Raw genomic sequence first — 17374 nt, forward strand, 5'->3', positions numbered from 1 at the left:
TTGTTTCACCACACATTGAACGGGAGGATCACAGAAAACATTTCCAAAGGTCCCTTTTTTCTCCCCAAAAGAGAGATAGAAAGCTGAGGTTTAGTTGCCACTTCTTTCTGCAGTGAGAAGAAGCTCATGAGAAACTTTTTCTGGTGTGGCTTCCTGCAGAATTTTCACACCAATCTCTTTCTCTGGATCCTGAAGCCCTTAAAAAGTCCCAAAATTACGATCTCCTGGGAGTGCTGATCTGTTGATGCAGGAGGATGTATTGGGGGAATCGTCTGTCTGCCTTGATGTTGTTTGAAACCGCTACTGAATACCTCACCACATCTCATTTACATAAGCAAAACCACAAACCCCACTGGGAGAGGCACTGCACTGTGCCCATGGAGAACAGGGTCCCAGGGCACCGTATGAAAAGAAAAGACTTTTTTTTAGGTGGCTAAATTTGCCAGACCTGTGAAGGGTTTTTTTGTGCATCTTTCAGCTTCATGCAGGTCAGCACCTCCAAGCCCCACTGATACCCATGTAGGGTAGAGGGCTTCTTCCACACCTCAAAGTATTCTTATTCTCCTTTATAGAGGAATGATCTTCAAGCATTCACAAATATTGTGCTCTGCAGAGGCTGTAAACCATCATATTGGTTTGGAAGGTCTCTTCTGAGAAGAAGAAACTACAGTTTATGCTCTGCCATCGTAAAAATCCCTTTGGCCATAAAAAGATGACAAGGAACAGCACTTTGAGGAGGGGAGGGGTCAGTTAATAGCGAAGAGCAGCCAAGAAGCGTGTCTGAAAGTTTTCAAGAGCATCAGTCAGGGTCTCCCAGGGTAAGCACTGGCACACTTCCTTAGAGTCAAGAGAAGTATGTGGCTTTTGCCAGGGGAGGATCTGATCCCTGGCTTGCGTTCACACAAGAGGAGTCCAGAAACTGTGAATCTTATCAAAACCTTCCCATTAGCAATGACTGGAATGTGATTTCATTTCTGGTATCTGTCTTAATAGCCAAAGTTGAGCAAAAGAGCAGACAGCAGGGCGCTTTTATTTTTTTTTTCCCTAAGAGAAGGAAAACCATTATATGTGGGAAAACCTATTTGACTTTAATAGCTAACAAAAAACAAGACTTAGATTCAGGCAATGCTTTTACCACTGAAAATTTTACTTCTACAGAAATCAGCTAGTAAGTTGCAATGATTTGCTCTGAGATCTGAGTTCCCCAGGTTTGTTCAGGCAAACCCTGCTCTGATCAGTCAGTTAAGAGAAATAAAGAAGCATGCAGGTACACACAGCAGTCATAGGTGCTGTAGCATTGGAAGATTTCACTGTATTTGGGTTATTTCCCCTCAGCTGGGATGATGACAGGAAGGGCTTGGGCTGGCCTTGGGCCTTGCATTACACCCAGTGTGAATATAAATTATCTCTTTACAAAACTGAAAAAGGACTAAGTCTGGAAATCATGGCAAAGTGTATGCTGAGCAAGTGTCTGCAGGGAGGCCATCCCCTCTTACTCAAGATTTCGGTATGTGTCCCACAGAAAGGCAAACAAAAATAAAGTGTATTGCTTCAGTTTTACACAATGTTGACATAAATCTTTTCTCTATGCGAATTACAACTAAACTGTGCACAGCTACTGAGCTGCTGCACTTGTGCTGCAGATGGGCTTTGTCTGTGCATGCTTTGGCAGACAAACCTGTTGCTCATTTGGATTTCATATAGAAGAAAAGTGACTTTGCTTGTTGGTTTTGTTAGGCCTGTGTTTTAGTATACTTTGCTGGCTTGCATTAATAGATGTCTAATTATTTTTGTACATTCATTTCTGTATTTCATATTTGCATTTTTGCTATGTCATGTGTTTCTCAAAGCCAGGGTGATTGAAAAAGAAACACCAGGCAGGAACAATAAGGAGAGGGATCTAACAAAGATCCTTTGTGTAATTAAAAACACCATGCCATGGCCTCTGCTAACTCAGGTCTTCAGAACACAGCACAAGTTCTTCTGAGTTCAAGTTATAATTTAGGCTGAAGAAATCTGGTATTAAAAAAAAAGTTCTCTCCTTTCCCAATAGGAAATTGGTTTTTTATTAAAGACATCTCTTGAGTGTATTATTGTTGCTTTCTACCAGCACCAACTTCAAAGAATAGTGCTGATCTATTTAAATCTGTATAAAATCTTAAGCATCTCTTTTGCCCCCTAAATTGCAGCTGATCTCACATTCATAGGTCAGAAAGAGTGTTTTGGAGAGGAGGGATTTGTCCTGCCTGACCACCTACAGAGTTGCTGCATCTTCCAGTGGCATGACTTCAGGCTTCAGCTGAGCTCTAGAAACTGCCCATGTGTGCTCTCGTAGCCCCAGGGAATGGGAGGCAAAGTTCCTCTTCTTGAGCTACCTCTGTCTGGGAGGAGTCAGCCTGGAGACTGGTTGCCTGTCAGCATTTTAGGGATAAAGTAAGGGCAATATTTTATCCTAAGAACTCACTTTTGGACTTAGCATAGAGATTTCTGTGTCTGCTTTGCTCCTAGGAGGCAAATATTTCTTAGAGCAGACTTCTCTTTCTACTTTTGGCGTCTTTAGCAAGAGGCTCCTTAACATACTATGTTTAGTCTGAAACTGGTATAAAACTTGTCTTTTTCTTCTTCCCTTTGCATTTCCCCTTCACACTCCCTTTTTTCAATCACTAAACAATCATCGTGTATCTTTTTCAGCATGACTCATGGCAGAGTTTTAGAGCTGCCTCTCCAAAACCTCAATAAAAGCACTGAGCAGCTGTTGTTATAACCCAACTCACTGCCATGTTACTGCAGACAGATGCAGGTTAATTATAATTTTAAATGTTTGTCCTGTTATTGTTTGCATTTCTGAAGATTTTCAGCAGCTGTAGGACCGTGAGTGACTCCCTCCCTTCTCACAAAGAATATTTATTTTCTGGGTTCAGCATGCGGTGGTTGGTATCTCCGGCGTCACTGCGGTGTCCTGTGCAGAACGAGAGGTGGGCTGGGGTGATAGCAGCTCTGCGCCAGGTGGAAGCAATTATGGGAAAAAAACATGGTCCTTGCTGGATGAGTTACTGCTGATAGCTGCCAGATAAGCTAACTTAATAAAGCAGTGGCTTAATTAAGCCGCATTCCTCCCATCTTGCCTCTCGTCCAGCCTGTCTGAGGTGATGCTATCAAGCAGCTACTGCTTTGCAGGATGGGGCAGGCGTATGGTGGTGGTCCCCCCCTTTGTGTTGGGCACTCTGGGGGGCCTTAAGGGGAGCTCCTGGAAAGCTCAGCTTCTTTCTCAGTTCGCAAGATAATGGGGCACAAATCCTGAAAAAAAAGAGACAGATCTAACACTTGCCAAGTCATAAATATATTTATTGGTATCAAAAGTTTGACCCTAAATCCCATCTTCTGGCATTTTGCGATCCAGAAGCATCTCAATCTCCAGAGCAGAAGGAAGGAACACAATATCTCCCTGCTTTTCCAGCAGCTACTCACCAGAAAAAAAATAAGGGGTGACTTGACTTTGGGGGTGTCCCTATCATTATGGACTTTCTTACAACCATGAAATCTGGATGTTGCATTAATCAAAATCGTGGTGCCCCAAACTCCCTGCTAGTTTGGGCTTTTTCTTATTCCTGAGTAAATATTGCATGAGAATCAAAAGTTACTGTGTTTTTAATTGGTGAAGTATCCCATTAAAAGCTGTAACAGATAAAATTCTTTCAGAACCTTCATCCTTTGTAAACCAGATTTCAGGTTAATGAATCAACCTAATTTCCCCAGAGATCCAGGTTTTAGTGTTGGAGCTTCTCACACAGCCGTGTGTTTATATTTCATGCATGACCACATGTACAGCTGCATAGCAACCACCTTGCTGAAAGTTATCCAGTAGCTAAAATTATCAGTAGGAACTCTTTCTTACCTCTCATTTTGTGCAACAAGATTGCTGCTGTGCAACATTGATTAGACATGTCAGCCTGGACCTGGACATCCGAAAATGAGTGTTGCTATTAAAATGCCTTTGCTAATGTTCATGTGTCCATCATTTTGACAGATTTCAGTTTAAGAATGTAGAAAGCTAAAGCATGCAGGAATCCCAGGGTTGCAATGAAATGTTCAGAGAAACGGGTATTGTACTGTATTTCCTTTACATTAACCCTAAAGTAGCAGTTTTCCTGGCGAAATCATGCTGATAAGAGTGCTGTTGAGTACAGGCTGCACTAATGCAGAGATCTCTAACTTTCAACTGGGAAGCGATTACCATGGGGAATTGGTTTCTGGAATGTGGTCTGAAGGGCATCCCTATTCTAAACACTTACATTAAGTATGATTTAAAATTTTGCAGAAATTGCAGAAATTCATTAATGCAGAAAAATCTTCATGTATTTAGAGAAAATATTTCAAAATCTCCTTACCAGTAAGGCTTAGGAAAATTCAAACAAAAATTTGAGAGGGAGACTGAAAACAAGGAAATCATTTCTCAAAACCATCTCATCCCACTGTGCAACCCATTGTTACAAGAAGTAGCTGAAAAGAAGGATTGCAGCAAACACTTGGATATCAGCCAGAGGAAGATGACTTTTTTTTCTGGCTGTGAAAGCTAAAGCACAAGGCTGGGCTTGCTTTGGGGCAATATCAGGGTGCCAGGGCAGAGTTTAATGGCTGTAACTTGGCATGTGGTAGCTTCTCAATGTATGGCTGTGGGAGAAGGATTTGATCAGGGCATGTAGTTTGGCTTTCAGGAGAATCCAGTCAGGCAGATAAAACCTCACTTTAGCCACAAGAAACCCAATGAGTCCATCCAAAAGCCATCACCAGACAAGCTGAGAGGAGAGAGGCAGCTCCTGCAAGGTTCCCAGTGACCCCTTACCCAGGAGCAGCTTATCACATCATCTGCTGACATACATCTTATTAGTCCTAAACCTGAAAATAAGGCAGGAATTCCATGGAAAAGAGTACAAATTATGGAAGTTGCTGATCCCTGTGGCTGGTTAGCTCTGGCTGGCACAACCTCACAGGTCAGCATCTCATGGCAGGGATGTCCTCCTCTCCTTGCTCATCTCCCAGCCCTCTTAAGCTGGGCTGTATCCTCCTCTGAGGAGCAGCTACATGCAAGCCCCTCTTCTTCTGCTGACAGGAGGAGATCAATGTGCACTTGGAAAGCCATCAGCAGGGCCTGCAGCATATGAACAGCCTCCCCAGTGCACCTTTGAACTCATTCCTCCTGCATTTGTTTGTCTTGCAGATAAAACTTCACAGCAGTGTTTGGAGAGAAGTCTAATGAGGCACCACTGTTTGCATAACAAAGCAAGGCTTCCTCTTCAGATGTTCAACACTCATTAAGCATAATTTATATTCCAGCTAATCTTTGAAAAGGGTAAAATATGGAGCCAAAGTTTGTTTTTACATTGTTTGTAGAAATGCATTGTTTGTTTTAAGTTGTAAGTTGCAACTGATAGTTGATTTAGATTCAACATAATGATGATTTGTGATGGCTGCATATTGTCCAGGGGAGTGCCATGTCATTGACTGATGTGGCTTTAGCACTCTTCTGCATTAGTTATTGAATCAAAGGAAAAGACAGAATGGATGGTTTCCCAGTTTGGGAGATATTTCAGCATGTTCACAAAGCATGAAATAACTGTGAATTTCTAAAATATTGAGGTTTTTTTTTTTTTCCTCAGATTCATGTATACTTGATGTAATAATGCACTGAACAGCAGTTTGGGGTTTTTTTCTATTTCAGCAGTCCTGGTAGTCACTGACATGGGACCCTTTGAAAGTCACCAGGTCCTTGCACTGAGAGACTCTCAGGATGATAAGGGACAGAGTCATTTGTAAAGGCTCCTGAGTGCTGCTGGGAGCCTTGGTGACTTTGCTGCCTAGAGAGAAAATCAGCAGGTTTACCTGGATGCCTAAATATCATTACAGGCCAGTGTGTCAGAAACAGTAATTTTTCAGTATTCAGACCTTGTTCATATCATAAGCACATAAAAAGTGTCTGATCCTATTGAGTCTACACTCAGTTTTGTCCCTCAGACTATATAAGATACTCTCCCTTGCTCCACTTGAAATAGCCAATGTATTTAATTTACTTCTTCCAGGTTTATTAAAAGATGAGAAATTACCTCTGTGTACTCTTCATTGAGACTTACCTCTTCCTGCCAGTTTACATTTTAACGACAGACATTTGAAAACACCCTTCACTGTACCATGAAAAAGATGACCTGAGTTGTGTATTTGGACAGCACTGAGGTGTCCAGACCACATCCAGACAACACAAGAGAGCAGGCTTTTTGGAAATTGTTTGGGATGTTGGGTGGGTCAGTGTTGGGGTACTCAGGCTCCTGATATGGCTGGACATGCTGCCATGTGAAATCCCTCCGGGCCAGGTGCATTTCTCTGTTGTGTTCTGCAATGCTGAACTCCCACTGCTCAGGATCCTCATCTTGTGTGGTTCATCACATCCACAATCCACTTATGGATGTTTATAAAGGCAGCACCAATCTATATATATAGAATATATTTATTTATTAATTAATTTATTTTATTGTTTTTCAGGAAAAAATGCTGTAAGGGTTATAAATTTGTTCTTGGACAGTGCATCCCTGAAGGTATGTGATTTCACTGTTCTTACATATCATATCTCCACACATTTGTCTTTCCCCATCTGCCCTCTTCTCCACATTGTCTGTTTGGAAGAGCAACCTGACGTAAGCACAGGCTTGGCCATATCTCATGTATCAGTGTGGGGAAGAACTGTTTCCCAGGAATTGTTGGGAAAATAAAAATATCAACAACTTCCAAAAGTTCTGCTTAGCATGCCAAGCCTTGATCCTCCCCTAAGTACATGTGGCTGCACAGATCTTGTATCATGACCTGCTGCACTGCAGACAAAGGAAAGTGTTCTGCCCTTAGCTGGCTGGTTGGGAACATTCTGCAAACAGAAGAACACCTTTCCTGGATGATGGCTTCCCCCTTTATCCCTCAGATCTGGTACAGCTGACTTGACTTGTCAGTGCACAGGGAGATCGTGAATAGGTAAGTTAGTCCTGCCTTTAATTTCCCGTGGGCATGGCTTCCTTGTCACCAGGGGCCAAGGAAGATGCAGATTTAATCAAGATAGTTCATGCAGTAGTAAAAATGGATCTGATTTGGATAAAACTGGCTCTGAAGTTGTTAGACCACAGGAAATGCCAGGCAGGAGCAAATGCCCAGAGACGACGTGCCAGTAAACATTTTTTAACAAAATGTAAGTTTAAAAGTTGATCTATGGCAAAACATTCTTCTATTTGATGATGTATGGAAAGCTTTGATTTGGTCTGAGAATTTTCCTAGTTTGTGACTGTGATGTTTCAAAAAAAAAGTGACAAATTAACATACTTGAGAATCAGCTGATTTTGTGTTACAGTGTCCAGCCAAAAGGGATTGTAACCCAAACTCTAATCCTGGTGGATTTGTTGTGGGTTTGTTGCTGTTATTGTTTTCAATTTGAATCTTCTTTGCTGCTGGCTAGAAACATTAAAACAATTGGTGGATTAGTGGGGGTGGGGGAAAGGAGGGAAAAAAGAGGGAAACAGCTCATGATGACTCTGTGCCTGGAGGAGCTGGTTGAAATTGGAGTAAGGTCTCAGTGACATTGGTGCTCACACATAGTTCCTCATCCCACGGTTTTGCTGTGAGTTTTGACTCAGCATGTCACAAGCAATACAGATGACAGCTCCAGCGTGACAGACACTTGGAGGAGGCAGTTGTGTGTATTGGAGGCAGAAGTCCTGAATCCTTTCAGAGTGGAAAGAAGCCAGGACTCTACAGTTTAGCCTCCAGCTTTCCTATGGGTTTAAGAATTTTATGTACTGGCTATTCACTAAATATAATGGATACAGCAGGAGAATTAATAGGAGCAAAAATAAAATGAGAGCTATGGCAATTTATTACTTTAGTTTCTAATTTTCATCTCTTGAATTGTAAAGTGATTATGAGAGCAGCTTTTATTATGTGCCCACTGGCTTTGTCTAATAATGTCTTTTAACTGTATTTCAGTAACTTGAGAGTTTTTTCCCCTAATTCAATTCTCTGCTGGCTGTGGCTTCTCTCCCTTTGTTTCTTCATTCCCCCCTTTCAGCTTTATCTGTATTTTGCCTGGAACTTCAGAGGCCACAACAGTTGCTATAACATCCAAGACAATCTCGGGCCCTTGGTATAAGGACAAGAAACATGATTTACTGAAGTATTTGTTTCACTTACTCTGTTACAAGACATCACTTGGCTCTTCACACATTGTTTTGGCATAATCTTGACAGAGTAGCTGTATGAAATCCATATCTCCAAACAGCCACATAAATGCATTACAGATGTGAGTTTATTAGAGCACATCTGCACCTTTTAATCCAGTACTGGCACATTGAAACTGTGAGAAGTAGTTCCAGCCCTGTCTTCTCTGTGATTTAGCAGTGGCTGCAGGGAGGAGGGTTGACAGAGGTATAGATCCTCCCTTGTCCATCCTTTTATAACTGCCTGGAAACACACCAATCTCCTTCTGGGACAGCTGTTCCTTAAACAGACTCTCAAAGGCTTGTGGCTTTTTCCATGTCTGTTATTGGTCTTTGTCCTGTTATTTCTCATCTGCCCTTGAAAAGGAACAGAAATCAGTGTAGCACAGTATGAGTTTATGCCTCCAGTTTCTGCATTTCATTTGTTTTGTACTCACCTTCACACAGTGGCTTTCAGCTGCAGGACCAGGAAACAATGATCCTCAAGAAACATTGAGTGGAGTTACTTCCATGTGTCTCTTCATAGTATCTCTCCCTGCTCCACCTGTACAGCAAACTGGATTTAAAAAACAGCTCCTCACCTTTTTCTCCTGAGATCCCCTTTTTCTTTGCTGTGGAGACTCACAGCTCCAGCCAAGTCCAGTCTTGGGTCCTGTCTCATGGCGTCATAGAGTGAAGAAGGGACAGATGCAGTATGGAGCAGTTTATTTTGGAGACCATCCTTCCTACTGCTGGTTTGTTTCCTGAGCTGGCTGTGGAAGAACTCAGAGCAAAATACTCTATTAGCAGCAAACTATAGTCAGATCTGCTCTTTCCTTACTAATGTTGTTTCAAAAATTTCCTTGGTACAACTTTCCATGCTGTATCATCATTTCTGAGTTCATTGAAACTTATATAGAGACATTTGTTATTCTGTTTTGGCTTTTGCATTTTCCTAAGGTCTGGAACAGCCTGATCCTTATTGTATGGTTTTGATTCATCCTCAAACCACATTTTTTAGGCTGAGCTGGCAAACAAGGGGTTTGAACACAGAAGTGAATGTTCATCTCCGGTTCTGCAGTGCACACACAGGTGGTACAGCAATTTTGCCTAATTTTATCTCAGTTGTGAGAACTGTTTCTAGGGAAGTCATGTTACCTGGGACCAAAGCCCTGGGAATACAGCTCTGGGACCTGGGACCTGCCTAGAACCATTGTGTGATCTGGGTCACTTGTGTGGGACCACCAGCAGGGATATTTGTACTTCCTGGACCCTTCCCAAGTTTTGTATGAAAGTAAATGGCATGATGTGTGAAGCAAGGGACATGATGGAGCTGTGCTGAGGTGGATGTAAAACACCATGTTCAAAGACTGGTTACATTTAATATGGTGACAGATAGATAAAAAGAACTGTCATTGTTTAGTCTAGAAAAAAGGAGGCTAAGGGGAAACATGATAAGAGCTTTTAGGTATGTGAAATTTTGCTGCAAGGGAGAAGGTAAACTGTTCTTTATGGCCAAGGAGAAGAGGACAAAAATAATGGGCCTAAGTGGCTGTAAGGGGAGTTTGGATTAGATATGAGTAAAATGCTTTCTATCTGCAATGATATTTCATCTTTGGACTAGTCTACAAGGTGTGCCTTGTAGAAAACCTTAGGGAAAAAGAAAACTAGAAAAGGTTTATGCATAGCTACTCCTGCTTGTAATGGGAGATGGCCTCTTCCAGCATTGTTTTTTCTGATTTTGTTAGGGCACATCTATTCATGGAAGCACAAGGAGGCCAGGGCTGGTTTTACCTCTGCTCCGAATAGCTGAACATGGCACAGGCCATGTCCCACACCTCAGTAGATACACTGGAGCAGCATGTTCACCTCTATGCTGGGCATACCATCCTGTTCTCACTCTGATTTTGTTTCAGTGGAAAATGAGAATTGCAAACATGCCCGGGAAAAACACCAGCAATGCTTTATAGATGGAACTATTTAGTAGTGCCAAATGTAACAGGAGTTTAGAGCCCAGCATCACCTAAAGAGTCCAAACTACCCTGAGTGAACAGTTTGAAGGCAAGAGTTATGTTCTCCTTTCATGGCTCTGCACTGTTGGACCCTGGTTACTGCAGGGGGCCTGGCATTGCCATTCACCACCACAGCACTGTGGGCAGACTTCAAGTTGTGAAGCAAGAAGGAAAGAAAGGATGCCCATTATTCAGGAGGTGACAAGCAGAACACTTGGCACTATTACAGTAGTATGTCTGTTACAATAGTACATTTTTTTTCTAAGGGGTTCTGGTGTGACATACAGCATCTTGTTAAGTCTCATTTTGTGCTTTTCTGTATTCTGGGGCACTGTCACTTTTAACCACTTTTAACCTATATACTTCCTACAGAAAATGTATTTTCATTTGCTTTACTATCTCTTAGCTCATTTAAATGGTTTGGAACAACCATCATACCCAGAGGTATCTGCTAGTCATTAGGGTGAGTCAATAATGAGTTTTAATTATGTATATGGAAACACTGCTTTGCTGGGAACTTGCTTGAACCACTTAGATTTTGTTTGGACATGTTTGGTCTGGAGCATGAATGAGATATTTCTGCTGTAGCCCCCAGCACCCAGTCACTGGATTGTCACAGCCACCTGGATGCTCTCTGCAGGGTGATGTTCCTGAAATGGTCACAGAAACCACCACTTATTTGATGTAAAACCTGACCCTGGGCAGGCTGTGCCTGAGCTGGTTTTGAGACCAGATGCCATTTTAGCTCCTGGTGTCTCCTGGCAGATGTTCCCCATGGGGCTGCAAAACCCTCACACCCATAGCTGGGAGCTGTCCTTCTCCTCCAGCCCTGCCACTAGCACTATGCCAGGAGCCACATCCAGCCCCTGACAGGACAGAGATGCAGGTCAAAACCCATCCACCCCTGAGGCTTCAGTTCTGCTGCTACACAACAGTGAAATTAGAAACAGATTTTCCCTCCTTTGGGTTTCAAACAGGGATTTCAGTCTTTTGGGATTTCACTGACATACCCTGATTTGCACACTGCAGATATTAAGAGAGATGATGGGTTTGCAACAATGTACTTTTTGCTAGAAGAACTGCTCTTTGAAAAATTAACATGTGATGTAATTAACTTTTCCTTGTGATATACTTTCTGCCTAGCTTTGGCAATTAACCTCATGGTTTTTCATGGTATTCTGCATAGGAAATGTTGCTATCAGACTTAAAAATCTGTTGAAGAAAACTAAAAGAAAGTGTTCGGTAATTTAATATTTCTGTGAAAAGAATTCTTAAAATCTGCCAACTGCAAAAGTGACCCTTGCTTAAAATACAGCTTTAAGAAATAGTCTAACTACTGTAATGTTGTGAATAGCAATTACAATTTTAATATATTCCTTTGCTTGTGTCTCATGAATGCTTTATATTTAGATTCCTTCAGTCCTTAAAAACAATGTAACTCAACCTTATATTAATTATCAGAGAGGTGAAATGTTTGCAATCTAAGTATCATCCAATATACTACTGACCTTCGTATTTTTCCTAACCATGCTTTTCTCTCCCTTAGACTATGATGTCTGTGCTGAAGCTCCCTGTGAACAGCAGTGCACAGATAATTTTGGGCGAGTCTTATGCACTTGCTATCCTGGATACCGCTACGATCGGGAGAGGCACAGGAACAGAGAGAAGCCTTACTGTCTGGGTGGGTAGATGAGCATCATGAGCTCCTCCCTGGTTAATGATTCATCCTGCCTCCTTGGGTCTTTTAGGAGTCAGTTTGGATCTGAAACCTTTCTTATTCTCAGTCTTATTACAGAAGAAATGTGGGGGTTAACTGTGTTGAGAATTGAGAGATCTAGGTTCCCCTGGAATTATTAGGAGATATTACCTACAACAAGACATACACACTCAAACACTTTGAAGTGTTGGGCTGATATAGTGTTTCCTTTAATTCTTCCTGCAGCTTGCGAGCCATATTTGATGAATATTGGAGCATTATCTCCAGGCCTAACTACTAAAACTAATTCTTGGGGTTTGATTCAGATGGCCAGTATGTACTTCAGGACTGATCATTTACATGTAGTCCTGCTGTGGCTAGTCCTGCCCTGCTCTTCCCTGCATGGTTTGCCATGCCAGGGAGCCAAGGTTTGCAGGATTGAGCTTTGCTTATGAGATTTTTCAATGCAAGGAGACTGTTAAGCAACATTCACTGATGAAATGGCAAGTGTGTTAATAATAATAATTAAAATAATAATAATAATAATAATAATAATAATAATAGTGCAGCTTGCCCAGAGCTCCACACCAAAGGCTCCAGCTGCAGTTGCAATTGTGGTGCTGCAATTACTTGTTCATTTAACCACAAAATCTCTTTTTACCCCTAAAGGAAGTCTTTTATTGTGTTGGAGATCTGAAACCTCCAGCTACAAGGCATTTTTAATTTCTGCTTCACTCCAGATATTGATGAGTGTGCCACGAGCAATGGGACTCTGTGCTCTCAGATCTGTGTCAACACCGTGGGCAGCTACAGGTGCGAGTGCCATGAAGGCTATGTCCGGGAGGAGGATGGCAGGACGTGCACCAAAGGAGATAAAGGCAGGTGCAGATTAAATGTCCTGGGCCAAATAGATATTTAAAATGTTGGTCTGTCATGAAGAGGAACTGCTCCCAATGCTACACTTGGAGCTGGGGGTCTGAAGCTGGGATGTAGCTGATGCTCCTGGGGCAGCCGGGCTGTTCTCTGGGCACCAGAGCACCTGTGGAGCAGCCCTGCCAAACTCTCTCCTCCAATGTACAAGTACACTGGAGGATATAGAGGGCATCTTCTCCTAGGAAGGCAGAACAGCTAAATAATGAAATTTACCATTACAGCTTCATTTAAATCATTCCTGCTGGATCCAGTTGCTAAAAGCAAAAGTTTGCTCCAATACCAGCCTGGACTATAAATTTTTTGTGGTCCAGAGCTAAGGAGACATAAGAAAAAATCTTACTAGATGATAAGCTTTAAAAAATTTCACTGATTTCACCTGTTAATTAAATAATTTCAGTAACTTTAATTTGTATTTGCACACCCACATTTGAGATTAGCAAACAGCCCTGGGTTGGATGGCTAATGCCCCTTAGAGGCTCAGAAAATGTGTGCTTGGAGGCCAACACAATTTCCAAGCCTTGCTTAAATCAATTTCTAAATTTCATTGACTAAGACCAAATGCTGCTGACCTGCAATTAGTTTGTATGTCCTGTGGCTGGGGCCAAATATTTGTTGTTGTTGTTATGTTTGTTTGTTTGTTTGTTTTTGTTTAGTTTTCTTTTTTGCTTTCTTTTTTAAAATGAAATGTGATGGGAAAGGGGTAAATGTAAGGGCTTGGTCTTGCATCTCACTGTTGTTTCAAAGTGTATACATGTGCTGTGTACAAATTATTTTAAAGGTTTTGACCTCATCCCAGTTATTAAATTACAGCATTTAGAATGCTGCAGATTAAATACTGATACGAAAATTTAAAAAGAAAGGAGGAAGAGAACAGTGCTCTGGGGAAAAAAAAAAACAAACCAGCAACTTTTGATGGATGGTGACTTACCACAGGTTCATCAATTAATGCCTGAATGTGGTACCACACAGTGATCCAATTCCCACTGGATGGCCAGAGCAATTTATAATTTTGATTTTCATCTGAAAAATGTGTAACAGGAGCCACTCTATTAACTTTAGTTGTTCCTTGTAGTTTTATTTTTTTTTCCTTATCAGAGTGTGTGTGTGTGTGTGTGAAAGGAAAGATATGTAACCTAGATAATCTCCTTACAAATAGGGGCTTTTTAAAAACTTTTCCCCTGGGTAGTTCAAATTTCTTGGTACAGTAATGTCCAAAGCATTCAGGATAACCAATTATTCAAAATATTCAAGGCTATGGAAATGATTCTTCTGTTCGAAAATCACCATTTTTACACTGAATGTACACGGCACATAAAAATGTCAGTGCCAGCAGATAATCTGGAATGAAATACCCACGATCTCCCCAGGTATCTCCCAAATTAGCTGTGCGAGGTACAGAAGGATGCATTCCGGTCAGTCACCCCGCTATGCTCCACATAAATGTTCAGAGCTCTGGTGAAGATGAGGAGTCGTGTCCGCAACTCATTCCGAGGAAAAGGGTTGTGTGAGGCACCAGCTGTGGCGACGCTCCCCCCCGCGGCCAGCCCCAGCTCTGCAGCGCGTCCGTGCCGGAGCGGCTGCCTAACAAACACATCGTTTGCTTTTCATCGTAGCCGGAACACTCACATTGTATTTCAAAATTTAGTGTGAGAGGCAAAAACACGTGTACCCTTCTCCATCCCTAACGAGGAAGCATGTTTTCTGCAAGATACAACCGTGTTTTCATTGTTCCATGGCCAAAGGATGAAATTCAGACACTTTTTTGGCTCTGTAAGTGGCTGTAATGTGCAACTTTTTTACTTTCTTTTTGGCTCTGTAAGTGGCTTGACAGAGAGCTTTGTGTGGGTTAGTGGACACAAGAAGAAGGAGCATTTTTTTCTTGCATCCACAGTCCCATTTGATGGAGACAATACAGCTACCCATGCAGAAGCAGGCAGATGAAACCATCTCAGCAGGCTGAGTTCAGATAATACAACACAGATGATTAGCTCAAGAGCCTCCATGCGAAGACCGCCCGCAGCAGAGCTCCTGCAGAGCTCTCCCCTGCCAGCATCTCCTCCTCTTCCAGCAAGGCACGGCCTCCGAGCCCATACACAAAAAAAACATGTCACTCCCCCAAGCAGATCTCCTAGCAATAGGTGCCACAGGGCTCACCAGTGCCTCACCAAGATTAAAGGACTCCCATCATGTATGAGCTAGACTTTGTATTCTGAGAACCTTTATAAAATGGGGCTGCATTAAGCCTTTTTCAAAATAATTTCAGTTTCCTTGCGTAGGTCTGTGAAATGGGAACAAGTTTTATGTTAGTGCCTTGCTCAGTGCTGGCCCAGCTGACCCTGGTGGTGACCTCAGTTTCGGCACCATGCGTGGGTGCATCAGTCTAATGGCCTTTTGCCTCTGCTGGCCTGTCCTATGTGACTTCTGGCTTTATCCACACTTCATTCTGGCTTTACTTGTAGTTTGGTCCTGATACAGGGTTGGATGGGGGTAGAGCAAATGTTTGATGGATGACTCCTTCCCTGGGCAAATCATCACCTCTGTCTGGTATGAGTTAGGGGGATTCCACCTCTCTCCTGGGATGCTGCTCATGCTTGCTCATACAACAATCTTGGACCTTTTCCTCCGACAAGTCAATCCAGCCGGCTTTGCAGAAATCTCACTGGTGTGACATTTCCCAAACATTAGCTGATCCCCCCAGCATCCATCTCCATGGATTGTTACAGCCCTGTTTCATCTGTACTCGTCAGCCCCGTGTGTCACATCCGTCTGGAAGATAAACTGGGTTTTATAATGAAACACGAGGCCAAATTCACCACTTCTTAATCTGCATATAATTCCACAGATTCTGGTGGGATTACATTAGGTTTCCAATAGCAAAGGCTCTGGCAGTTTCTCCCCATGACTGTGTGCTGCTTTCAGCAACATTTCTTAAGACAATGATAGAACTCATTTGGTGAGATAGCTATTAACAGAAATTTTTGTTGAGACTAGTACAAAATCCAGATTTAATTGGCCTTTGAAAAAGAAAGGAATTTTTTTTTTCCTAATGGCTCCATATACTTTCATCTGTAACTCCTACACAAGTCCAAAAACGGGCATGTCAAGACACTGGGTTTTTCTAAAGGAAGATGAAAAATTGAAGAGGGAGGAAGAACTCTGCAAAACTGACTTGTGGTCAAGGGCAAATTTATTTTAGAGAAGTGTAAAGTGGTGTCTTCATTACAGCACATCAATTCCTTCTTAAGGAAAAAAGCCCTGAATGGTGCAGATTATTTCATCTACAAGAGAAAGGTTTATGGGCAAAGAAGATTTGGAGGGAATCAAAGGCAAAATTATTAGTATTAGGAATATAGGAGAGAAGAAGGAAAGCATCATATTCCAGTGCCTTCACAAAAAATGCTGGAGTTCCTCTGGAAGGTCTTGTGGCTAAATCGTCTTGGATCCAGCCTAGCTGAAATTTCATTAAATTCTATTCTGTGCTGTGTAGAGTCCATTGGAAAACACCAAGTAGTACCATCTGGACTTAAATCTTTGAGCAATCTGAACGCTGCACAGAAAGCTGATCAGGTACCAAAGCTGTGCTGGGGAAAGGGCTGGGAAGCTCAGACAGCAGTGTGTGATTGCTGCCATAAAAATGGTAAATAATATGTGTAATATTGTAAGGCTGTTGGAGTGCAGCCATGAGAACAGGCAGTTCATGACTGGGGGAAAAAACCCAAGCCTTTGTGTCCCAATTTTCCAATCAGTTCAGTACTAATAGCTGTCTTAATGCTTCTGCTTATTCCAGCATCTTGCTCTCACATCTGTCTCCTAACTGATTAGCAGATAAGTGAGATAAACTTTTGTCTTCTAAAATCAAGCATACCACATATGTGATTATAGCCAATGGACTGAGCATACTGAAAATCAGCCTTTCCTAAATATGTGCATAGGTGGTCCACAGATGACTATCTATGGCAAGTGCGTTAGTAACAAAGGTTGCAATCTTCTGTACTGGACCTTACAAATATTTTAAGTCAAGTAGCACATAAAGTTTTTGGTATTAGAAACTTCAGGTCTCATTTAAAAAGAGACAGATGTTTCAAAACCAATACACATTTCTGAAAAGATGAAAGGCATTTAAGGGTGTGTTCAAGAGATAAGTGTATTACAGAAATTCAGCACAATGCAGTTGATTCTTTTGGAAGATTTTGAAGATTCCCTGGCTTTAACAGGAGCACCTGCAGAGTTTTTCCACTGCGGGACATGCTCTAAAAGGTCAGTGTTCAAACCTGCTCAGCAACCCCCCTAGGTAACATCATACAAGGTCACACATCATATGCAAAGCCTCAAAAGACTTGATATTTCCCATCAATGTTGAAGTGAAAAAAACTCACCTAGAGTTTGCCAGTATGTGTCACCCTGTGGTTTGGAATCCAGATTTGTCTTTACACAGACATCTGTTACAAAAATGCTTGTTTGCTTGCAATGCAGAACTGCTTGACTGTGTATGGTACTGGGAAAAGGAC

The 17374-nt window shown here is 42.0% G+C and overlaps 1 protein-coding gene across 2 annotated transcripts in view; it reads left to right on the forward strand.

Annotated features, from left to right (window-relative positions):
* Positions 1–17374, forward strand: part of CCBE1 (collagen and calcium binding EGF domains 1) — a 96382-nt gene that overhangs the window by 64929 nt on the left and 14079 nt on the right. For both annotated transcript variants that reach the window (XM_083883224.1, XM_083883225.1), the window contains exons 3-5: positions 6535–6587; positions 11784–11918; positions 12674–12811. In XM_083883224.1, the coding sequence (XP_083739350.1) occupies positions 6535–6587; positions 11784–11918; positions 12674–12811 (326 nt within the window). The remainder of the gene's footprint in view (positions 1–6534; positions 6588–11783; positions 11919–12673; positions 12812–17374) is intronic.

This window comes from Zosterops lateralis, assembly GCF_965231275.1.
Source record: "Zosterops lateralis genome assembly, chromosome: Z".
Classification (NCBI taxonomy): Eukaryota; Metazoa; Chordata; class Aves; order Passeriformes; family Zosteropidae; genus Zosterops; species Zosterops lateralis.